This window comes from Cataglyphis hispanica, chromosome 2 (assembly GCF_021464435.1).
Source record: "Cataglyphis hispanica isolate Lineage 1 chromosome 2, ULB_Chis1_1.0, whole genome shotgun sequence".
Taxonomy (NCBI): domain Eukaryota; kingdom Metazoa; phylum Arthropoda; class Insecta; order Hymenoptera; family Formicidae; genus Cataglyphis; species Cataglyphis hispanica.
The window spans coordinates 12,861,454-12,888,884 of NC_065955.1; the positions used below are offsets into that span (position 1 = coordinate 12,861,454).

Sequence of the window (27,431 nt, forward strand, 5' to 3'; positions counted from 1 at the left end):
GATGCAATAGTATTTAGCTATATACACAGACAATAGTGGTGGCTTTGAAGAGACTGTCCCAGAAACGATGATGGAACAAACAAAGAAACCACATGCCATAATGTGTAACTGGTAGACATGATGTCCTGTGAGATTTGCATCTAATTTCAACAATGTATTAATTAACGAATATATAATTTCCGCAATCAAAATTTAATTAAATATAAGTATATGCAAATTTTGAATTGTTAATATTAAATATCTTATCAAATAAATCTGAGAAAAAAGTTTCCATTAAGTCTATTAAAAATTCTGTGGACAATAAAATTCTGCTCGCATTCAAAGCTTAATTTGTCAAAATATTATAATTATTAAATAGAACTGTTGTTATATACATCTCAGTATAAATTTTAACAAGAGAAAGATTATGTAAATTAAAAGTTTCACGTAAATCTGAGAATAATGTACAACAATACGTGCCTTTTGCATCTTATACAAAAAACAAGCACATACATTACGGAAGTTAAAATTGAGATTAAAAGATTATATATTGTATTCTTTAATTTCTGTATTTCGTAAATTATTTGCAGGCCAAATTACACGAACAACGCTTTGCCCCACTGTATAAACTCGTATTCATTGTTTCAACTCTATTGTTCGTAAATACATGGTACAAGGACTTTGCAATTAGTGCGATGTTAACCGAAAGGAACATTATAATTTCATATTTGCATAAATACATATGATTATAAGAATTCTTATAAGTATAAAATTGTTTTTAATACGAATAACAAAAATTAAGAATTTTAAATATCTTATATAATATTTACATAATATTTGTTTTTCATCACTTAATGATTTTAATAAATCATTGATGAATTATAGACAAATTTGCCTAAAATCAAAATATAATATTAGATATGCATACAAAGTTTTATTTTTACATTATTTTTTATTTTTATACTATTTTTTCTTTCCTTTAATATTTTTTGTTAAATTCTTTCCAGCTACAACTATGCAATATTCTTTAATTGTCGGCAAATAATGTTCCAGAAGAATATTCGACTAAAAAGGCCAAACGCAATAAAAAACATTTGCAAAAATTATGATTTCCGGCATACATGACGGAAATGTATCTCTCCGATTGAACAATTTTAATAAGATCAATTTGTAGCAGTTACTTTATAGCTGTTTTAACAAGCAAACGACTGCACAGTTTCAATATCACTAAATTGTGAAAGAAGAACTAATGTGCATTCTATGAACGAGGAATAAAACGTACTGGATAATGGCAAATTATGTTTCATCTTCGCATTTCAAATTTACGTCTTTGTATTTCCAATTGCATGAAAGGATTTGAAACTGTAAGAACTTCAAAATGTTAATAAATTTCAACGATCAAACACAATGCTATGCTAGAATATATATATATATATATATATATATATATATATATATATATATATTTATTTATTTATTTATTTTTTTTTTTTTAAGATATTTTACTTTTAAAGATATTTTAATATGTTAAGAGAAAAGATAAACAATATCTGGCACGCGCAAGTATGCTAAAGCGCTTTTAAAAATTACTTCTTTAAATATTTTTATAAATATTGATTCAATTCGTATTAATGTTGTACAACAAAATTGTTCGATAATTGCAATCAATTGAAATGATGAATAAAATATAATGCATGCTGAGCATTGCATTATAAATGATTAAAACCAAAAACATTTTGAAGGGCCTTAGACACTTTGCTAAAGCAAATATATATAATAGCATATTACAAAACAGAATCTGTGCAGCTGCATGCAACATGTAAAATTAATTATAATACATATAAAATTTATAAATGATATTTAAAGAGAGATAATGAACTTCTTGATTACTGTTTATTTCTTCTTTTACAAACTCACTCATAATAAAGTTTATGTTCTCAATATCTTGATTTGTATTCCCTTAAAGTTTTCTTCAAGTAATCGAAAGAAGAAAAAGTGAAAAGAAAAGTTTCGTAGAACGAAAACTTAACTCATTAATGCTAAGCGGCTGAATTAATGGCTGGACAATCTAATTAATTTGTAAAGCTTTTATCTAAAACATTTGAATCCGAAAGTTATAAAATCAAAAACAAACATTGCATATACTTCGCGAGAAATGTACAATTAAAATTTAAAAAGTTTTAGTCTTAAAAGGTTTAGTCTTAATTTTTAAAAAAGCTAAAAGTTTGTAATATATTGCAAATTTTCTACAATTTAATTGAATTGTTATAAATGTTTTTAACAATCAGAAAACAATTCTTTATAACTTTTCTTTTTATATATATCTTACTTGTGTCGATATTGGAATCAATATCAAAATCATATATATATATATATATATATATATATATATATATATATATATATATATATATCGAATAAATAGTTTTTTTTAATTTTATACTATTTTTGCAAAAATACGCATTTTTTAATATAACGTTAAAATATATTTGAAGATCATCAAACTCAAAGAAAAATAATTACAAATATTTCTTTGGGACGTTTGCATCTCAGGCGCCCGTTTAATGCAGTCCTAGATCGTCGAAATATTAATAAACCGGAAATAATGACTTACCCTATGTGGCGCCCGTAGAAGCCGGTGCACGGCTGCGAGCTGATTGATTAGCGGCAAGGTCACGCTGAAGGTGTGATCGGGAGGGTTAACATCCGGATAAAGGGTTGGATAACTGAACGGATCGACGTCGTTGAGATACTGTACTTGGCATGTGAAGAACATCTGGCGATACATTTCTTCCCGCCAGCAAGACCGGCCGAAATTGTTCGCAATTCTTCGTCCCCCGAAAAATACACCCTCCCACCCCCGCCGGCCTCTTTTCACGTGCGCGCGACAATCGTGTGCGCACGCCGTGACGCACTCACGCGATGCACGAACCGGTTCGATGTACGGCCGATTTATTTCGATTCGATCTGTCGGCTGAAACGAAAAAAATGTTCCTTTACTCCTTATCTTCTATTAGCTGCTGATTGCGCTCACCTTTAGTTCTCGCTAAGATCTCGTAGCGCGTCGATATATAAATGACAGAATTTCTTTCAAATTTACTTCCTTAATATTAATATGTACATATTTTTATATATGTTTCTAAATATGCACAATATTATCAGGAATATTTTATCAGAACGAAGTTTCGTTCTAACAAAAATCAAATTATTTACAGGTAAATATTGTTCATAAATCACGAAAAATATCTGCATTTAAAACTTCTTAATTAAAATTCAGATAAAACATTGACAGTGCAAATATTTAACCGTAGCTTGTTCGAATATTTTTTTCCACCGTTTTTATTATTCTACCTGTTATTATTTCTTCAATTATTATTTTCCTCAATAAAGATCATTCGATATGTACGATAATTTGTTACAACTCGTGTTTGTTCAATTATAAGTCCGTGCATTTACTCGTTTTTATTTTCCGAGCAATCTGCCAATCATCATAGATTGTTAGGCACACGTAGGAACCGCGACAGAAAAAACATATCAAGAACCATGCCGTGAAAGTGGCAACGTTAGAATCATAATAATCTAGGACTGCAGTTATCATCGTTAATGCAATCGCTAACCACATCGTTTTCAGACGGTCATTGACCTTCAAGTTTCCTTTCACTCGCTTATCGATTTGTTAAGTCAAAGCAGGAAAAGCAGCGGAAATGTTCTCATCCATTCAAGGTTCTCGTAATTAAAAATTTATTATGTTTTTAAATATGTTTTTTATATTTTTAGAATATATAAAAACATCATAAAATTTTTTTTATAATTTCTTAATTAATAATTTTGCTGCTTATTTTTAGATGTTTCTGTAATATAAATTTATTTTATATTATTTAATTATTATTAACTAATTCCTTCATATTGAAGCTTGCAAATAAATCAATTAGATTTTTTGAAATAATTGATTTAAAAATTTAAAAAATACGCTGTTTTCCCTTTTCTTAAAATAAAAAAAATCTAAATTGTTTTCTAGATTATATAGATATAATATCCTCGCAAGACTTATAATTGTCAAGATTATTTTGACTACAAGATGATTACCCAAGTATCGATATCATTCACACATCTGTTAGTACACCTTACACAAAGTTCGTAACGGAATGTTGTAGCTACTCGATGTAGTAGAAACTTACTTGTAGCTGATCGAACTTCAAAAATCTAAATCCTCAGCACTACGATCTCCGCTGTAACATGTCGCGATTATACCGGGTGCGCAGGAAGAACTTGTTATAACTTATGAAAAAGCGCATCGCTAACCGGTTCTCACATGTTTACGCTATCATGTTACTATGCACTATTTCTAGTATGAAAATTTTACATTGCAATAAACAGTCTTTTTCTTTTAAATATACTAAAATGAAGAAAATACTATTATCGACCGCAGATTTTAGTCTTAAAGATTTTGCGCGCCATTTTATTTTATAAACCAGTAATAATAAATTTGAGAATATAATGTGGAAGCATTGTGAATATCCTGCAATTTTTTAATGAGATAAAGACTCGATAAAGAGAAGATTATAGTATAAGTATAAAAAAAAAAAATTCAGCGCCAGCATTTTCAGTATCCTTTTTTAACTGAGCAATGAAAATCGAATTATGCACTCTCGGCGCCTATGTACGATATAATCTTTATTCATGCATCATGGACTGACTCCCTTACGACATCGTAGACTCGTAAGAAAATCGGCGCCAGGCGCAAAATAAAATCGCGAGCTGTCATTATTAGTACGTGCGGACCTGTCTCGTCATCTTATCTTTGCATTGTTCTTATTCGTAAATGAATCAGCTCTTCTTCCAGCCGAAGAAAGAGACGAAGAAACAACGTAAAGAATGGGCGAGTGTGTGAGAGAAAGAGAGACCGAGGAGGAAACAAAGAAAGAGAAATGAACGAAAGAGAGAAACATATTGAAGAATAGAGAGAGAGAGAGAGAGAGAGAGAGAGAAAGAGAGAGAAAGAGAAAGAGAGAGAATGTGTGAAGGGGAGATATCGAGAAGAAGAAGGAGAGTTAGAAGGGAAAACGAGTCTGCGCTATACGAATGTACGTGGTTGTGGTCGACGAAAGATTCATGATCAAGATGCAATCGCGATGCGAGATCGAACTCGCAAGAATTCCCAAACTCGCCTGAATCAACAAATCTGCCTCTCAGAGTGCCACGGTATGCTAGTTGCGTTTCCCAATTTTTTTGCAGTATTACATTTTATATTTTAGTACACACACATACACATATGTATATGTATGTGTGTGTGTATATATATATATATATATATATATATATATATGTGTGTGTGTATGTATGTATGATACGGCATTCTTTAAATGTTTTCTTTCATAACATCGAATCTCCAAAACTAGCATATCAATTTTTAAATATTTTGTTTTGAAATACCTTAGATTTATACTAATAATATCTCTCGAAGTTTGGAACATCTTTAATATATAATTTAATTTCTTTTTTTTTTCTCTTTTAATAATCCATTATTAAACTAGAAACATTCTTTTCCTCTTTTAATACTTTATTATTAAACCAAAAATATTGAAATATTAAGCAACTGTCACTCAAGGCTAGAAATCGCTGGAAGAAGATGATAAACGACTTTTCAAGCGAATCCAATAACGCGTCTGTTTCCAAGCGAGTTACATCGTTGACGATCATGCGAAAATTTCGCACAAGGCACAGCCGAAGGTGAACGACTGAAAAAAAAGCGTGACGGAGCAGTGAACGTGAACCGGACCTATCGTCTGTACGCGTTAACGAACCTCCGAAATAAATAACGTTTTTCAACAGCAGAGCGATTGAACGACAGAACCAATCGAGATGTGTGACATTCAGAAAATTACTAAGCCAGACTCATAAACCAACAATGTAATATTCACGCGAAAGTATTTCGATCAGATGAGCCGCGTTTATTGATACGTCAAGCGTAGTAAAGTCTAATAATAAGTATGTAATACGATACTAACGGTCAATACTGTCGAGAATTGGAATTTGAAATATTAAAATTATGATTGATCGATTTATTTACATTCTCTATATCTTATTTTGGTCACAAATATAAAGATAATATTATTTGTGTTATGTTAAAATCTATTTCGATCGGTTTTTATATCGGAAAATAAAATATTTTTTTTATTATTATTGACGATTTTCTAAACAATAATTTATATTCTTACATTCCATTTTTTTCATAACAAGAAACATCATTGTTACTGAAAAGTCGGCTATATATGTATATGTATTTCTATCAAACAGGTTATCGATACGTGACAACAATGATAAAAAATATTTGTGAGCATCTGAACTTCGAAACATGAAATTCACATTTTGTAACGAAAATAAAAGATTACATATCAAATATCTTTTATATCACATATAGAGTATTCTAATTTTACATAAAGTAAATATCTTTCTCTGCTTTCTTCTTAGGATCAAATAACTTATGATATTCACATTTATACATTCACACATTAGTAATTATTTCCACATTTACTGTTTAATTCTTTAGTATTATTCAATCTCAACAAAACATTTTTCAATCACTTTTGGCAATATGAATTATAAAATCACTATCCAGTTGCGTTTTTCATTATTATATATCATATCTAATAATCTTTGCACAATTCATATTTTCTTTGTAAAAACTGCAGTGTTTGAGAATCGATAATAACGCATTAGAAATCTTTATCTAATTCAAAAATTCGAAATCGGGTTCCTACGTGCCTTTTATCGTTTACTCACCCGCGATATCGAACGTGCTCAATCGAAATTGCCGAAATATCTACGGGTTCCATTCAACTTTTGTCGCAAAGAGAGACAAAGCGAGAACGAAAGGCGGGAAAGAAGCGAGCCGAGTTGCGCCGCGCGCGCTTCGCAGCAAGCTTCAGAACGCGGAGTCTGCGCGCCAAACGAAGGAAAGGAACTCACCTTTTGGTCGACACGCGCACTTCCGCCCCGCCGTCTCGATGAATGAAAACGCGCACCTCTTCCGCGCGTGACTGGAACGCACGTGCGCGAATCCGCGACACGAGGGAAGCACACGCGCGCGCGGAATCCGTGGGAGAAAAGAAGACGAACGGATGCAGCTCGAGTTAGTATACGCGTACGTTTATTACGCGACACGCAACAACACACCTTACCTCGCGAACGGCCGTCGCGACACTGAACGCGCCACGGACACCTGTCGCCTTCGGCCGACGGTGCCGCCGCCGCGCGGCTAAACCCCCTCTCCACCCGTGCTAACAAACGTTTTTCATGGCATCCTAAATCGTATCGTTGTTCTATTTAAACACGATTTTCAAAAAACTGTAAATCCATGACCTTTATACAATTTATATATATATATATATATATATATATTAGGGTTCGCTATTATATGTTTAAACAAAAATTTACACGTATATTTAGCACATCTGTTTATTAGCAATATTTTTTATAAATGTTTATCTTTTTATTAAATATTTTACTTTTGAATATACTTTATCATTAAAATATTTACTGTAGATATTACGTTATTGTTAGTTAAAAATTATAAGAGTATATCTATCTAGAGAAATTTTTCCTTCCTTTTCAAACAAAAATTTTTTTAAGTAAAAAAACATTTAAAATGTATTAAAAGCGGGGAAAATATGTACAAATATATAATGTCAAAACAGTATATTCGAGAATAGACGTTTCCAATAAATAGATGTACTAAATATACAAGTAAACATGTTTTTGTTTAAACATATAATAACATGTTACGTGTAAACACTTACTAAATGTTTTCCTGGAAGTAAATGTAAACGATTCACCTTTATACGTATATTCGAAAAACGGAATAAAATCAGAGTCCTAATACGTATATCTTTAAGTTATTGAGAATTTATACATGATAAATAATTTTTTTCTTTTACTTTTTTACGCATTCAACGTATTCGCATATTCATTGTCAGATAAAGAATTTTTTGTCAGATTTAGAGTTGTATAAAATGTAAAGTAATTTTATTTTCCTAAAACAGACTCTTTATTTTATAATTTCTCGATATAAAGAATTCTCTTCCCCTTAAGCTTTTTTTTACACATATAATATATATACTTTAATTAAAGAAAAATTTTCATAATATTCATAGAATGCACTATATTTTTAAATAGACTACAGATAATTTTTCAAAGATTTGTAAGATGTCTTATATACATAGCAAGTAATTTTTTTTTTTAATTTTGATAATATATTTTTTTTTAAATTAAGATGATAATTTTTAATGTAATCTTAATGTAATTTTAATGTAAATATTTAATGTTTGCATATATATGTAATTACGAATGTACAATGTAAATTACGAATTAACACAAATTAAGGCACACATTAAGTGTATATATACATATATATATACATATATATATATATATATATATATATATATATATATATATATGAAAGTCTTAAATTAAATAAAATTATTTTAGTAATAAAATGTATCTATACATAATCAATATATTTAAAGATTGCTATTAAACGCTATAATTTTTGCATACTATAATTATAGTTCAAGTTTATATATAGAAAATATATAAAAAATTCTAGCATTAGTAGTAATGACTAAAGTAAAAATCAAAAATAATTCAAAAAGCTACTATACAAAGGATTATAATCTACCGAAGAGAAAGCAAATATAAAAAATGACTAAAATAACAATTGGGCATAAAATTAAAAAATAATCAGTCAGTGCAATGTGACACAAAACTATAAGCACGATATTGTCGACTGTATACTACAAACAAGTTCTCATTGTGAGGGACGGAGGAATTCATATAGTACAAAGGGGATGCTAAGCCTACAGAAACGTGATGGAAGTTCATTGTGAAGAAAAATAGTAAAAAGTTGCCAACTCATAATAGCGGCAAAATATAAGTATTTTTTGCATGACAATCAAGCGGAGTAATCAATTAGTTACGAATCTTTTCGTTTTATAGGATTGCATTTATATTGCAATGTAAATTACGAATTAAGGCACACATTAAGTGTATATGTACATATATATATATATATATATATATATATATATATATATATATATATATATATATATATATATATATATATATACATATATATACATTTTAATTTGCGATTAATTTGCAATTTATGTCTGTTATTTATATATCGTAATATACATATATATATAGTACGTATAATATATACAGATGTATAAAAAAAAATTATTTGTAATTTTTTTTTTTTAGACAAAATAACTATCTGTTTATTTCTACTATTCTAATGATTTGCAAAAATTCTAATTTGACTATAGTAAAACTGTAGATTTTTAAACATTAATAAAAACTGCAACGACGTCATAGTGAGTGGTTATTAACTGAGACGCAATATACGAAGAACGAAGCAAGCACTCAACAAGCAAGGCTCCTTTGTTGATTCTGCTTTGTGTGTAACAAAAAAAAAGGTATAAAGGGTAGCAAGAAGCTCTTTCGTGCATTTCTCGCGAGAAACAATAATGTCGCGCATAGTTCCACACCTCTTGATCTCATTCATTCTTTCGTCAGTCTTTGTTCACAGACTTTTTACGGTATAGTCGACGATGTACACCTATGGACGATTATCAATAAAAATATCGAAATGCGAAAGAATATTGAAAGCAAGAATATTGAAAAATATGAATAAATACATAATTTAAAAAGGTAGAGACATAAAAAACGTATGTTCTTGCTATTTTTGACATGAGACATGTCAACAGATTTATTGCATCTGTTTTAAGGAATATTCATACTTCGAGCAAAGTAATGAACTTTGTTTAGGTGATAACTTTATTATAAAAAAAATTTAATTTAAGTATAATTTTTTGCTTTCTTATGTCCATTTTGACAAGAGTTTAAATATCAAATAAAAAACTAACAAGTAAAAATTGATTAACAAATTTAAATAAGTTAACAATATAAATGTAAATTAAGAAAAAAGGTATTTTTTATATAGACTTCCAAAAAAGTTCTGTTTTTTTTTAATTTAATTTTTATTGATTATTTTATTATTATTTATCATATTTTATTTGATATAATTTAAAACTTTTAAAAATATTTGCTTTTTTTGATCATTTTCTATTTACATTTTTAAAATGTAAATTTTACTTTGTACTTTTATATTAATTTTTAATTTTTTGTTACGTTTTCTATATTTATATATAGACTTTTAATCAAATAAAAACATATCAAAGCATATAGATATCAACATAATGTAATTTCACATGACAAAACTTACCGAAATATAGCCATCGGGTTGAATTCTCTTATTGTCACTAAAAAAAGAAAAAACATAATCATATGTTATGATGTACGTTATATATAATTGTTCAGTTATGTGCAAATATCAAATATATATGTAATTTACAAATGTTCTTTAAATTAATACTGAATTATTGTGAAACATACCGATGTCTTCGTTGAATCACCGGTGTTTTCGGCGTGCTGTCATGAATAATCACCTGAGTCGCATCTATTTCTTCGCACTCTGAATTGTTTTCGGAAGAATCTGCAATGACAAATATATTATATTTATCCATTAAATTATATTTATCTATATAAAATACTTTAATAAAATTTTTACATTTTAAATATCCAATTTTGTGTATATTTCTTACAGAGATCTTAATGCTATATAGATATTCTTATTTCTCAAATAAAATATATCAAATTTACTTTTTGCTCCATTATTATCTTATATTATTGTATAACATGTTTTAGTATTATGGTTTCACAAAGCTTTCAATTAATTCATTTTATTGAACATGATTCGATATATCAGACTGATACAAGCTAGGTACGATAGCTAAGTGATACTAAATTCATTCTCTTGACTCACCCTCTTCAACGCGTTTCTGTTTACGAATACGGGAGAGAACAGGACTATGGCATAGGGCAGCTGTATCACCGAGCACGTCATCGATGTCAGTTTGCTGACCAATGAACAATGGCAAGGTGGAGGGTCGTTTCCTTGGTGATAACCTTCGAGGTGTCGGCACATTGTCATAAGGTGAGTCCCGTCCTCCATAATTATCCGGCGGGTCAGGTGGATTCTCGACCTGTAACAGAGATACTGAACTTAAATATTCTGTGATAATTTATATGAGAATTCAAATAATATTTTATATTTTTAATCATACCACATTTGTTAAAATGATAAATGCAATAATGTAATACATGTTATTATGCGTCAATATCAATCACATTTTTATATTATTTTTAATATATAATAATATATATATATATATATATATTTAGACAATTTAAATTAATGATTTTTAATTTTTTCAACATTAAATTTTAATTGTCTAAAAAGAATCATAAAGATAAAAATTCTCCTAAATTCTAAGTTTAATTTTATATGCATTTTCTAAAATGATTCAATATTTGTAATGAATTTATTACGAGAAAATAGAAAAGATAATTTACAAACTTTTATCTTATTATTTAATGATATATTATATAAATATTATTTTATTAATAATCTAATCACATATGTGTCATAATCCTTTCTTTTTGTCTAAATTACTCCAATCTTTCAGGATTAGAGATTTATGGGATTACACGAAGCCGTTAATGTTGAGAGATTACGCGATGAATACTGCAAGATATAACAATTAATTTTACCCCTTCTGGACTCGCGCGATCTCCCAACGGCTCCTCGGATGGTGGCGGCGGAAACTCGATAGGAAATCTAGAAAGGCTTTTCTTCGCACGTGTTTCAGGTTCAGGGTTAACGCCGATATCGATCTTCTCGTATGACTCGGAGGAGTCAGAAGTGCTGTTGGTAGTTTCCACAGGAATCCTGACGACCCCGTCAGGAATGTTCGAGGAGCTATCCATCCACCATGCTTTCTCCCCGGATTCAATATGCCGGATCTTTTTAAGCGGCTTTGAAGAATAGAGGCTCTCGTTATCGACAAAGCCATCAGGTTGGTCGACACTATGACTATCGGAAGACGCTGTAGGAATGATCTCTACACCCTCTGGAACATTCTCGGGATCATCGCTCATCCACCACGCTCGTTCACCAGATTGCTGATGCCTGATGCGGTTTCGACGATCAGCTGATCGAAAACTGCCTCGACTGGAACCTCGTCTGGAGACGGGAGATGCCGAGGAGGGTGATCTCTTTGTTTCTTCTGCCGAAACATCGTCCAACCACCAGGCACGTTCTCCCGATTCTTGTTTCCAAAATTTGAGCTTACATTTTCCTGTCGACATGTGCAATAAATAAAATAATAAAATAATAAATAGTAAATAAAATAATAAATAGTAAATATTTGAAGAAACTGTTAAATTAAAAGAGTTGAAAATTAAAACATAAAAATATATAGTACTAAACTTTATGTATCTAAATGTAATTTGCTTATCTTATACTAAGATAAATTATCTAATTATATTTTATTATAAAATTTTATATTTTTATTACACATAAGTTGTGATGGCACATATTTAAATTAGATAAATAATATATTAATATTTAAACATGTTTTTTACAAATATATTTTACAAATATTTAATAATTAACATACCATCATCTGGTAACGCTGTGCTGGTTGTTGTGTCCTGACTGACATCTTCGTTCCATCGATTATCCTTTTCAACTCCTTCCGGAACATTATCAGAATTTGAATCCAACCACCACGGTTTCTCCCCAGAAGACTGATGTTGAATTCTCATATTATTTTTTTTTATTTCGTCATTCCTCTCGGAATTAGTAAAGCTAAGACCTTTTGACAAATTCTGACTAATCGGTTTTGAAGATGATAGCGACTGTCTTGACTTGTTACAGATTTCATAGTTCTCCTCGTTCGAATCAACCCAATTACCTGATTTACTTGTATCACTTAAATCTTGACTCCTGTTCTTAAAAAAATTTGTCACTGGTGCTAGTGCTCTCATCAAAAACGACTTGGCCTCTTCCGTTTTCACTGCACGATCATTTTTCGATTTTGGACTAGATGGTGGCCTGGGTGGTTTCTCTGTCATCAAGGACATCTCATCGGTAGATGATGCCAACACGCTTGTTCTTGATGATCCTGCACTGATCTTGCCTCTTATTTCGAACGATTTGGACGATTCTGATGCTTGTTTTCTTCTCCGTTTCGAATCCGACCTGTCTGCATTTTCATCATTATCTTCGCTGCTGGAAGAATTTGCGGAGATCGACTGACTACTATTGCTAGAAACAGATGTCACAGATGGCCTCTTTTTCGTTTCGCAAGGTGACTTTGATTCGCCTCTCGATTCTTTCCATTTCATTGAGCCATTTGAACCGCTCCTTCCAAGCATATGCTTTGATTTTCCCGAAAGAGTCATTAATCTCGATTGACTAGGCTTCGAAGACTCCGAGGAGACAGCCTGGGGAATGTATTCCGTGGTCATCTCGGAATTCTTGGAGCTGACGCAGATAGCTCTCTGGCTCTTCTTCCTTCTCGCGCACTTGGAGCGCGACATATCGCCATTCTCCATGTTCAAGGTCGACTTGCGGAAATCTTTGTTCACGTACTTCGCTGCCACGATGCACTTCGATGTGGCAGCGGTCGTAGTATCATTTTTCGGCACAGGTGGTTTGCCGCGCGCGTACGGCGAACCGCCTTGTCGTAGATTCACTGATGGCGGAACTAAACCCCCGGATGACTTGCCGGACGATGGCGGCGTCGTCGCCTTTATTTTTATACTCTGACTCGTCACCGAACTAGTTGACGATGATTTCGATCTGCCAATTGGCATGTTTACAGAGGATCCATCTGATGAGCCGGTCCGCGTCATTTGACGCGGCATATTCCTTGTCGATCCATTCCTAGATTGCGGTGTCGAACGATTGTGTGAAGAACCGCTTTTAATAAAAATACAATAATTACAACATAATAAGACAATATTTATAAAATGTATTTTCTCTCTATTAGATTCTCTAAAATTTCTTGCGCATTTACAATTTATTTGTTCTACATTTCAATAATTACAATCATTTTTGTAATTTTTATAAAATTTTTAAAAAATTGTTGTATATAATAATTTCTTAAAAGTTAATTGAGAAAAATAACGTTATTCTCTCTATTTATAATCGTGAAAACTTAATTTATGAAAATTTTTTAAATTTTACAATTAATTTTTATGATATTGCGATATTAAAATAAATATTATTTTGATTAAAATTTGAATATCATATATACAATATGCAATATATTATCATATTATATAAAATTATTTTCTATTGCTTGTATTTTATTATCACATATTGAAAAAATTGTGTTTGTTAAATATTAAAAATTAGCTTAAAATTTTATATAAAAATGCACAATTAATACTGCAATCATGTATTTATATCAATAAAAATAAGTTAAAAGCAATTATATTTTTGACAAAAGCATAGTTAATACAATATAAATAATTTGCTTTTCTTATATATAATTGCTTATAAATTATATAAATAATTATTTCATTAGAAAGCAGACCTTACATACCTCGATGTAGAATCTTTTCTTTGCGAAATATCTCGCTTATGGGAAATAATTTCTTCATTTTGATTTTGACAATGTCCTTCTACAATTCGAAGAGATTCCTCTTTCGAAGAGTTCTTAGAAGAAGAACTGGCATCAGATTTGGGAGTAGATCCTCTCCTTTCACAGTATGCTTCCCGTTTCGGTGATATTATCTCAGTCTTTGAAGAACATTTGGAAATTTTTATTTCGCTCTTTGGCTGAACTACGTTGGTTGAACTACGTCCAACCCGCGGAATAGACGGTTTTCTTTGGTTATATTCATCACACTTCGATACAGAACTTTGTCTGCTACTCCAATCTTCGCGACTACCGTTGCTTTCCTGAGAATCCTCCATTGAATCATCTTTGCGGTGAAATGCAACGTTCTGGTTAAAAACTCTAGAGCTCTCAGAATTTCCGCTCGTTTCAGGTTTTCGTCCTCCGCAGGAACACTGTTCGCTATCTCGTATCCTACCATTTATTTCTTTGTTCGTGCCATGAATATTTTGCGCGTTTGATGATGCATTTGAGTCACTAGACGTTGAATTTTCATTGCTAGTAGTGTCTTTTAAACCACTGGAAACTTTCTCGTTTTGATTTTTATTGCTAGAACTAGGAGTTTCCTGACTAGAACTCAACGATTCCTTGGTAGCTGATTCATTTCTCGTGGTCGCCGGAGATTCATTCGTTCTCGTATAACCGAAGCTATTGAATCTACCACTGGAAGAGCTTGCATTAGTGAATCCTCTGGACGAATACATAGATGGACCTCCAACCGATGTTGTGCCTGATGACGAGTATTTATCCAAATACGCTGACCAGGGTGCACCGGATATTCTATTGTTGCCGTACCTCGAGAATCTCGATGTTTCTTCCATTCGATCGCACTGCGTCTCTTCGTTCATGGTATCCGGTAATTTTCGAGATCTGATCACTTCTTTCTGATAAACAATACCGATTTCAGCCCGCCTGTTTCTGACATAGGACGAAGAAGCTGGAGGTGTTGGTGAAGTACTTCTAGTCACCATCGTCAGCGTCACAAATTCGCTGTCAGAAAGCCTACTGTCGGTTTCATCCTCTTCCATTCGATTTGAAGTTTTATATGCTTTATGATTTTCATCTTTGTCAGGCATGATAGCAAGCCTTGATTCTTCTTCGTCTTTCTGATTAATAGACTTAGTACTCGCGTTTCGGAGTCTGTCTGTCGCGGAATAATTTATGGCCGTGGGTATTCGTTCGTTGCTTCGCGATGAGAGAAATCGTGAACCAGCTGTCGAGCCAAATCTTGTTGAGATTGTGGTCGAGCTTGATTCAGACGTACCTGAATAATATAGATTTAAAACTAATTGTTTATTTGTATCAGTTTCCATAATTAAATAAACAAATAAGAATAATACAATTTACGTTCAAATATAAAGTTTGTTGTCTATTTAATTAAAACACTTTTAAAAATATATTCCGGAGTTTAAAAATTTTCTATTTTCTAAATTTTTTTTTGAATATGAATTACAAAATAATATTTATGAAATATTATTTCATAAATTGGCCTAATAATAATAAAAGTATAAAATTAAAAATGTACTCTCTTAATATTTTTGTGATTTATAATAAAACTGATAAAACAGTGCACTCACTGGGCGATGCAGCTGAGCGATTATAAGACGATGCTCTTGAATAGATCCTGAAGGAATTTGCTTTTCCGACACCAACTTCCGGACTGGGCTCGCGTGATGTTTTTGCAGAATTAGAACGTAATCCTCTATAAGAGACTGATGGATGGTCCTTTTCGATTCGGCCGTCGTTGCCATAATTTCGTATGAAACTCGATCCAGAATATGTACCGGATCCGTACCGTGATATTCCTTCGGGCTCTCTGCTCTTCCCTCGCGAAGCCGGTCGGTTATATCTGTCTAACACGGAAGATGGCCTCTCCGATGTTTTGCCAGCTGAAAACGAGTACTTTTCAAAGAGAGACGACCTACTATTAGATAGCGGGCTTTTCACGCTCATGTCTTCAGACGAAGATCTTCCGGAATGTAATCGATTTTTGTCAGCGTCTTTGGTATCTGCACAAGAAGATATAATTTAAAGATAATATTTTGATTGTATTTTAAAAATATAAGTTTTATAAATATATATAATATTTTTTTAGACTATATGTAAATAATGTAGAAATTATAAATATAAATTATTGTAAAAAAAATTAATATCTTACATGAATATTTGAATGTATTTTTCTCCTCAAATTTATCTTTTTTAAGAAAAGCGCTTTCAAAACCGTCGAACGCTCGTTCCTTGTTAGCAACTCGAGCGGAATTTGATGCTACTCCGGAATAGCCGCTTCTGCAGCTTGGCATGTTTCTACCGGAAGTATTCCTACCGAACGTGTTAGCAATGCCGACGCCGGTTTTGCTCCGATATGCTCCTGTATCACCCTGCAATTGCAAATAGGAAGAACTATAATTAGTATAATTTCCAGTTATTTTAGTCTTATAAATATTGAAATTGTATGGAGGGTCTGATATTAATTTAAAGAATTAATTAAAAAAAAAATAATATATAATTAATTTGAATTACACGTTAAAAAGATTATAAATGCTATACACATAACGATTATCTTTAAAGAGATTTCTCTCTTACGTTAGATAATTACATCTTTATTAAATAATAAATAATATATTATGTGAGTTTAATAAATCATACAAGACATAATTTTTTTAACAATTATACATACAATCAAATATATTTTGTATAAATATATAAAAATATTTTATAAATATATATATACTATACACATAAACTCTTGTTTACATTATATATAACTATAAATATAAACTTCTATAATAATTCATTTTCAAAAACGAATTGTTGGTAAACTTGATGTTTTTTGCAGTTTAAATCATATTGGTACTTTGTTATATTAGCAAGATTCATCAACCGCTTCTTGCGTTTAAAGTAATGAGAAGGGACGTTAAACCAATAAGGTACTCACAAGAAATTAGGTTGTGGTTTCTAGGATATTAATGATATTGAGAATAATGCGGAGAATAATGCATAGTTTACATATTACGAAGAAGACGCATCTAATGAACGTTTTCAACTAAACTTTTTGCTTAATAAGTAAATATAAATCCATTTTAAGCGTATTATTATTTATAACAGAAAAAGAAATGTCATCAATGAACTCTGTGCAATATAAAGATATAATATAAATTAAATAAATATTAATATAAAATATGTATATTTTTAATATAAAATATGGATATTTAAATTTAATTTTATTCAGTAATAATGTTATTATTAAATAATATTTTCAATTTTATTTATATTTTTATTGATATATATATATATATATATATATATATATATATATATATAAACAATCATAATACTTACACATTTAAATTATAGATAAATGAATTCTGATAAGTACACATAAAAAACAATTCCTTAATTTTATATGGTACATGATGATAATTAATATTTGATTGCAATATTGCAAATAAATTAAATCTTTAATTATCTCTAATATGCAATCAATACATATTTAGAGATACATGTAGATAAGCAATTATATATCTTCTAATAAGAATGTAAAATATTTAAACACACACACACACTGGCTATCATGAAATTATAGTATCTTTTTAAAATCTAATTTTGCACAAAATTAAATAAATTAATGTAAAATTGAATTAATTTAATTACTAAGATAATCAAGTTATGTACATACTTTTATGTTCTTTATTGAAAGCTTTCTATCATTAATTATTTAAATCTCTCTCTGATCATAAATAGAATAATGAGATAATAAAAGGAAAAAATCAGGGGATGAGCGGAAAATTATTTCCACGAAGTCTAAAGTAGACTAATAGGCGTCATCCATGACTGTGCAAAAACGAAAAATAATAATTCGTATAATTAACATAAATTTGGCGAAATGCCCTAATCTCAAAATAGATGAACAACCTGGTCCGGGAGTAATAACCTTAGCATTTCTCGCTCGTACAACGGGTGGCATAAATAATAATTTATATTTCTTCAAGCTTTTGAAAAATTAGACTGCTTTCAGATCTCTTTCTTAAATAATCAATAAATATAAGTAATGTGAAAACTAATGTGTGATTTCTGGTTTTAATTTCTCTTTTAATTTTTTAAAATAATGAGAAGCCGCAATAATACACTTATAGAAAAATTTTTAGTTTATTTTTTCTTAGAAAAAATATCACTCATTATTATGCTAATAGTATTTGATGCAATAATAGAATTATAATAGTAAAAATCGTTCTCCTTAATATCATCAAAGCAATTCTTCCGAGCGAAAGCACTGCGCTATGTCGAAGATTATAAGTCCTTTTATCGCGTTATATCCAATCTCATTATCACGTCTGCGCCGCTTTAAACTACGAAAAGATGATATTTAATAACGTATTCCGTTTTAATCAAACAAAAATTTAATTGCCAGTTATATAATATATCAAGTAAATATTTTTCAATAAAAATTTTATTTAAAATAATAGAAATAGAATAAAAGAGAAAATTAAAATATATAAAAAATACAAATTTACTTACTGAAATATCGATCTCTGATATTCACAAGAAATTAGCTTCTTTGCCAGTTTCTATTCAGAAATTTATAGCCAGTATACTCTGGATAGTTTTTGTCCAAAAAATTCTGTCAAGTTTCTGCTTTTTTTTTGTAACCATAATCATATTTTATATAACAGAAAGAATAAGATAGAAAAAAAGAAACAGAGAGAAATAAAAAGAAGAAATTGATATAAGTAGTCTTTGCAAACTTCTCGAGCACGTTACGATCGATCTATTCAATATCACCCAACAATTTATTGATGCTTTTAGTTTGCTAATCCGTCAACATCCTTTGACAATAATACATAAGTCTCCAATATGATATTTGTTACAATATATGAACGCATTGAAAGCGAGTATTAAATCGAGTGAATCTTCCAATACTGCTTATGAAAAAAGTTGTTTACAATGCTCGTTTTATCTTCAGAAATTGCTATAAGATACTAGATAAATCATTCTATGTCTGTCGCACAAGCAATCGGCCTCATTATCACCAAACTCTTTTTTCTTTCTTTACAAAATGTACGAAGCAGCAATAGAATGACTCCATATAGACTTTCCCTCTTATCTTTATCGATGAGATCGAAAATAGTCGCGAGAAAATGTTGCAAACGTGCAAACGTGGCTTTCTATCTCTACTGTGGTTTCTTATCTTTTTATAACAACTTACACGATTTCTATATTGCTTTTAAGTCAACTGCTGCACAAGACAATGTTATAAAAATATACATTTAATGTACTGCCATTGTATAAAACATAAATCTATATATTAAAGTCATATTTTTTAATTGCAAAGATTTTTTTTATAGGAAGTAACAATGATTTTATCATTTTTTTTAATGTTTTAGATATATTTTAATAGAAAATTATCTCTCCGACTTTTTTCAAATAATTATAAAATATAAAAAAATAGGTATGCGCTTTATACTCTATCCGCTTTAGGATAGATTTCTTACTGGAAAAATTTAAGCTGGAAAGTAACGTACGCCGCTGACAATGCATTTTATACATAAACTTATGTTTGCATGATGATAACCATTCCGCATTGGAAAATCTATGTTTGAGATGTGCAGATCTATACATGCAGAGATAAACATGACGGGATATCCGTCTACATTCGGCTCGGAAATTTTCGAGTTTACGTGACTACGAGAGCGCAAAAAAAGAACGCCTATTCAGCCCATCAATAAACCCGACGCAGTATCGCACCATCACATACAAACATGCATATATGCGCTATTGCATCACAGAATATCTAAAAGTAAAACATCACAATTTCCACGCATCATACCTTCACATCTCGATTTTTTTCAAGAATCATATCGAATAGTATTCTTGCGCAGACTTGAAGACTCAAAATATAACTATTACATAATTTTGTTTCTTGTATGCTAACATAAAAAAAATATTTTTGCTGTTAATACGTTTTCAGACGTATATTCATATATTCACCTCTTTTATTTATATAAAATAAATAATGAAATCTTCCTCTCTCTCTATTTTTAATATTTAATATCATATTATATTAATATCATATTCAATATCGTAAAATATCAGGTTATTGTATGAAGATAACTATTTTAAAGATAACTTTTTGAAGATAACTACTTTATATCTTGATTGAATATTCTACTTGAGTATCATATTTGATAATATTTTTATAAGATATGATTGTGTATTAAATGCTTGTCTCAGAATAGATACAAAAAAAAAAAAAATTTTTCACAAAATATTTTTATGGCTCAAATATGTACGAGCTATAAATATTGTAAGTCTTTCTTTTCCGTGATTTAGCATATTATCGCTTTAAATGCTTCATTTATTTAAATAAGTATTCAAGCTTACGACACACATAGAGAGACAGAGAAAAAGACTGAACGTTTTATTCGCGATGATGCGGTGCATTCTCAATGACACTGATGAGGATGTGGGCGACCGATGCATCGTGATATCAGCTTGAAGGGAGGCCAGATAATTGAAGAGTGTCAGCCTGATTTAACCTCTGGCGACTCGGTACATTATTATAATTTATAACGCACGACCAGCTGTCACGAGCTCGACGGAACGAAAATGTTGCTTAATTGTATTCTTAAATAGTCGAAACGTTGTTGATTCTTCTAGACCACCCGCTAATACACAATTTCAAGAATATAATCTTTTTTTTTGTAATAGAATTAAAGAAATTAAATCTTTTATATTGTTAATTTTTTTTAACTTTTATATTTTTTTATAAAATAGAAAAGTTTAACAATATTTGTTGTGCTTTGGAATAATTGACAATACTATGTACACAAATATTCAAGCTTTATTTTTAATATTATAGCAGCATATATATACAAATATATATATATATATATATATATATATATATATATTAGTATATCTATATGTTAATTATTTGTTATTAATTAATTATTTAATTAATTAATTAATAACAAAGTTAATAATTAATTATTTTGCAATTATTATCCAAATTATTTAATATAGAAAGAGTTAATCTCTCTTTTTCCTTTTCTTTCTCTCTCTCTCTCTCTCTCTCTCTCTCTCTCTCTTCTGCCTGGGAAACATACAGTTTTCACTTAATTATCTCACCAGAAAGCAAATTAGGTTGCTTTCCTCAACGGCGGTCTGTTATTTTACGATTCACATGTTGGGTACAAGCCAAGATTTTCGGCACATCGTGGTATCAATCGGAAAAGTGTTTTTAGGGAGCTCCGCCACACGTGTGAACACGTGACGATTTTAAAAACAAATTTTGTATGACACTAATAACAGTCATTGTTAATTACCGTGCTTTTTTGGCATGATGATCGTTAACTGTTTTTTTTATCTATTAAATAAACTACACTTTGTGACATGTATTTAAAAAAAATGCATTTAAGTTTTGCGTTATGTTTGATATTGGGAGAGAATCGCATCGTGCAAATGGATAAATTTGCATCATCCGCTTCATAGATAGGGGAGCAAAGTATGTTCATAGTACTGTGAGAAAATTATAAAAGTTTTGATTAAAAAACCAAAATATAATAAAAATGCTACAAAAATACAAAAACTATACCTATCAAATAAATAATTTATGAAATCATTGAATACTAAATATTACATATACAACATTTTACTACAAAAGTTAATGTTATTATATAATATAAAAATGGAAAAGTAGTTTATATATTTTTATGTTATAATATTTGAAGAAATACGACCATTTTATTTTACACATTATTCCTAACTTAGCACGAGAATTAGCAATTATGTATGATAACAAAATATAGTACTTTATATTTGATATAATTTAATTTAATATCACATATATACACACATATGTTTTTATATAAAAAATAATTTATTTTAATATTTAAATATTTGTTAATATTTCTCGTCAAACTCGTATTGTGTGTTTAAAAAAAAAGAAAAGTTTATATATACAATTTTAATTTGATAAATAATTTATCACGTGTAGATCTTTTTCTTTTTTCTTTTCTTTTTTCTCTAGAAATCTGATTTCATAGTAAGTTACGGTAAAATATCCAGTGATACTTTAACTTCCTTGAAACGCTTAGAAAAAACCTTAGCAAAAGTGCCAAGCAAAAAGATTCCTTCGCGAGTGGAGTACAGATTTAAGAATGTTAGGGTAAGGGCTTTGACAGGAAAATTGCGACGGCCTCGCCGTGTAATTGAAAAACTTCTGGCACTGTGTAAGCTGCCGGAAGTTGCGGCTAAAGCCCCCTGTCCGGTTTCAAAGACGGCCAACTTCTTAGTAACGTTACGAACCAATAAATCGCTCATAATTACGTTATTAGATCGTACATTGTCGACGATACAAGTATTTATTATGTTTTTCTATTTAGTGTCTTTTAAGATCTGAAATGTTTGAACATAGTTCTAGAAAGTAAAAATATGTTATTATGTGTCAACATGCTACAATTCTTCTTTGCAAATATGTTTATTAAGCTAAAGCTTTGATGATAAAAAATAAAAAAATAAGAAACATATATGTATTTTTCTTGACTAAATAAAAATTTTTAAATTAAAAAAACTTATAACACAATGCTATACATAATTAATAATATATCAAAACTATTTCTTGAAACAATATAAATTAGAACATTTCTAGCAATTGATTTTGTTATTATTAAAAAAATCTTTTATTATTCAAGTTTAATCATAAATCAATTTAATTTTAATTAATATATGTTAAGTTAAATATTTCTTATATCAAAAAACAAAAACAAGAAAATATTAATTATAATACACAATTTTTTTAATAAATTAGAAAATATTTTTATCTGATTTTATAGAAATCTTTGATAAAATAGTAGCTCTAATGAATTATGCAATAAATATAAAATCTAGAAAATGATGCTACAATGTGCAATTACATGCAGAAATAAACTAGCTACAATTTCAGCAAAATGTTGCAAATTGAATTTAATACCGACGAATGCATCATAAATTTCCAACTACATGAAAACGTCTATTTATTCTATCAAATAGACGTATATTTCTATTTTTTTCTTTATGTGAAATACATATTTTTTAAGAATTTTTCCTGTTTTTCGCTTTTTTATCATATATTTACATGTAACTATTATGCAATAATCATTTTCGTAAAATAAAAAACATTATTTTGTAAAATAAAAAAAATAACTTTTTATTTATCGAGATAATAAACCGGAAAACATTATAGATAGACAAAAATATATTATTACGTGTTGCGAATTAATAAAATTAAACATTTTGTAAATTAAAGACAAATATCAAGTATAGTTATTAATTTTGTTTTTTATAGAGTTAGAAATTTTGAGTTTAATTTTCTAAGACTTTTTATTTAAATTAATTAATTGTTTTTGCATAATTTAACATCTAATAATTCTTTCACATAGTTGTAAAAAAAAGATTAATTTTCATTTAATTGGCGGCAATTTGCTATTATTAAAGTTTTGAATAATTCTTTATAATTATATGCGATCTGTTGAAAAGTTCTCATAATTTCAGAATTGTTAATAAGAATTTTAGTTAGCGAGTAAATTTTTTGCAAGAAATGATTTTATTTTGTATGCAAAAAATGATTCCTCGCATAATGGATCGTTGAATATTTGCAGACGTGAGCTTATCGATCTGATTCGTCGACACCATGCACTAGGTCAACCTAACGCGAGGTGAAATTGGGTTCAATTCCGACAATTGATCCGCGAGATCAGCTGTGTTTGCCAACAACATTGTTGCCTGGCGCGATGCGACGCGTTACTAACAAGGCAACGATGTCAAAACAGCGATGCATCAATGCTAGTTCTGACACGATCCCAAAATACCCATTTTCGTTAGGAGTTTGATATTCGATGACAAATATTTCGGCAGCTTCGATTCCGCTATCGGCTTTAATGAAATAGTTGTGATGGTTGCAGCACGCGTGCTGAATGATATATAACATGATTCGATCATACAATTCTATTTCATTGAAAAAAATATAACATAATAGAATCATAAACACCGTTCAATTATATTTTAATAAATTCTCACATTCGTACGACAGTACTATCAGACTGTAATAAAACATTTTTCTCTTTATTTACTAGTTTTTATTTATTATTTTTGAATTTTTTTATATTAAATGCAAACAAAATTAGCTATTTTAATACGTATTTTTATTTAAAAGTCCTGAAAAAAAAATGTATAATAATTTTTCATAAAATAAAATCTAGCTTTTTATAATAAAAAGGAAAAAAAAGAGAAAAAAATTTTAAAATAAATTATTATAAAATAAGTTATAAAATAAAATATTATAATTAACGAAGAAGAAAAACATATATTTAATAACACATATTGCGACAAATATAAGTTTACTGATATTGAAAATGCATTTTACATCTTTTCTATCATAAATAATAATATTTTATTTAATTTTATTCATAATTTTATTTGCTGTATTATATAAAAATGCATGTTAGAAAAGAAGCGTTCTGCGTTAAACTTTAAGTGACAAAGCAATTTTGTATTTTAATTATAAATCGGTACGCATCTATTTACATGAGGTATGAATATAACATTTCAACTGTCAGAACTTCATGTATCCTCTGTTCGAAGCCGGTGACGGAGTAAACACGTGGTAGTTTTGGCATCAGCTGAAGTTTATGATTAATTCAATGGTATGGTTTAATATCCAGTTTCTCTTGTACACACCTGTGTTTCTTATAAAGTGCATATCTGACAGTTCCGTACTCTTTCAAAATTCAAAGTCTATCTTCGGTCACTGATAATAAATAAAAAAAAAAAAAGATAGTAAATGATGTTTAAATGTAACTGCAAAATCTCGTAACCATCTCGTAACTCGTAACCTATGCTCTCACTTCGCAGCATTTACGTGCAATCATTTTTGTTTTATCAATGACATCTATCAATGGAAAGAATTGTAGAAATTGTGTGAAATATCTCTATATCTTTCTTTTTGAGAAGAGAATATAATAATTTACAAGATTGATGATAAATTTTGCGCTGTAAATTTTCTTGATATGCGTAAATAAAATATTTTTGTAATGTTCTCTTGTATAAAAATAAAATTATTTATATATACAATTTTCACTAACAATTTAAACTTTCCAAACAAGAGTTTCAAAGCAACTCTTTTCACTCATAATATTTTTTTTTCAAGCAGTCATTTAATATTTTATTATACATCTTATGATATTCTTAAAAATCTTTTAACGAAACATCATGAAAATTAAATCCGATGCATTGCAAAATGTTCGTCTCCATCTTTCTCAAGTGATTTCGAATTGCGTAGCAATAAATATCGGGTTCTATTGCAACACAAAACGAATAAAACAGATATAAAAGAAAGCGGAATGGTGTACGGTCGATTAAAAGCATTCGCACCATCAGTTTGCAGTCACGATTGTTCCCCCTGGAATATTCAAAGAAACCATTAAATCTAGCTTTGCTGTCCGAATTTTATGATTACTCTATCCTGCATTTTTGTTAAAACATTTTAACATATACGAGCTTTTTCAATCTCTCTAAGCGCATACTGTGTACAAAATTATTGACACTGTTTCAACTATTTTCTATTCTCGATCAAATCATCGTTCTTGCCATGTTTAATAATGTTTTTTGCCTGTTGTCGATGATATAAAGCAGTTGCGAGTTTGCAGATATCTTTGCTTACTCAAAATTGAATAAGTAATCCAAACTTAAACAGCGAGATTATTTTACGAAAACAAATAAAATTAAAATGCAAATAATTTCTATATATGTTACACATGTTTTGAACATATATATAATTAAGGATATATGTGTCATATATCGAAATATTAACAAAAGCATAAAAATTTTATAGATTGTTCTACTATTTTTTCTAAATATTTGTGCAAAAAGTGAGCACAATTTTCTTAACAGTTTGGAAATTATTTAAATTTAAACTTACTATTGATTCTTATGGAAAATCGGCTGTTGTAGCATTTATTGATAAATTTGACAAGAAAAAAATATTACCAATGAAATAAGAATTTTCACATATATTAAGAAAATTCTAATTAATATTTGTGCAAAACTTGATTTAGATCCACTTATTCGTTTAAAAGTTATTTACTAAAAATTGTAGAAAAATATTATCTGTTTCTTTCTCTCTTTCTGCAAATTACTCGTTTTTCATTGTTTTTTACAGTTAATTTCAGAGGGTATTCACGATCAAAAGTTTTTGCCATAAATTAAGAAAAATATTAATTACAACTATTTTCTTTTACGAAGACATCAAAATCCTTATTATTTAGTGATATTTTAATTTTTTTCATAACCCGGATTTATTTTTTTAATTTTTCAAATAGTATAAACGTAAGAAATATGTTTTCTTCTTAATTTTGACAATTTTTTTGCTACTATTGTTCATCCAGAACATCCTTAACTAACCATTTTCAAGTTTTAAGCCTAATGCTTCTGATGTCTTGTCTAGGAAGTAGAGCACAAACATACGTAGCAAGTCTAAATTTATCCACAGTTTCATCGAATGTACCTCGTGTGGTTTACTTATGCTGGGTTAGGTAGTAATTTGATCAGTACAAATGTTACTGTTGTTTTACATGATTTTTGTGAACAGATGAGAGAGATACATTCAAGCTGATGTATCAACAGGGAGAAGTATTTATACATAAGCGAGCATATATGTCATTTATGCTTGTAAATGAATAAAAAAAAGCATGCAGAAAATTGAAAGATCGAAATATTAAAAATAATTATTGAAAAAAAGAGAAAGCAATAGAAATTTTATACAGTCATTATACAGTCAGCGCAATGCATTATATACGACAAAAAATGCAATTTTTTAAACAT

The 27,431-nt window shown here is 29.4% G+C and overlaps 1 protein-coding gene across 6 annotated transcripts in view; it reads right to left on the reverse strand.

Moving 5' to 3' along the window:
- LOC126858896 (FH1/FH2 domain-containing protein 3) overlaps window positions 1-27,431 on the reverse strand; it is a 164,928-nt gene that overhangs the window by 134,034 nt on the left and 3,463 nt on the right. For 5 of the 6 annotated variants that reach the window (XM_050609559.1, XM_050609556.1, XM_050609555.1 and 2 more), the window contains exons 2-9: window positions 16,735-16,954; window positions 16,154-16,585; window positions 14,502-15,840; window positions 12,567-13,873; window positions 11,659-12,245; window positions 10,871-11,090; window positions 10,441-10,540; window positions 10,271-10,307 (exon numbers count right to left, since the gene is read on the reverse strand). In XM_050609559.1, coding sequence (XP_050465516.1) covers window positions 10,271-10,307; window positions 10,441-10,540; window positions 10,871-11,090; window positions 11,659-12,245; window positions 12,567-13,873; window positions 14,502-15,840; window positions 16,154-16,585; window positions 16,735-16,954 — 4,242 coding nt within the window. Of the gene's footprint in view, window positions 1-2,593; window positions 2,820-10,270; window positions 10,308-10,440; window positions 10,541-10,870; window positions 11,091-11,658; window positions 12,246-12,566; window positions 13,874-14,501; window positions 15,841-16,153; window positions 16,586-16,734; window positions 16,955-27,431 lie in introns of those variants that run through there. The other variant, XM_050609561.1, reaches the window with a different exon arrangement.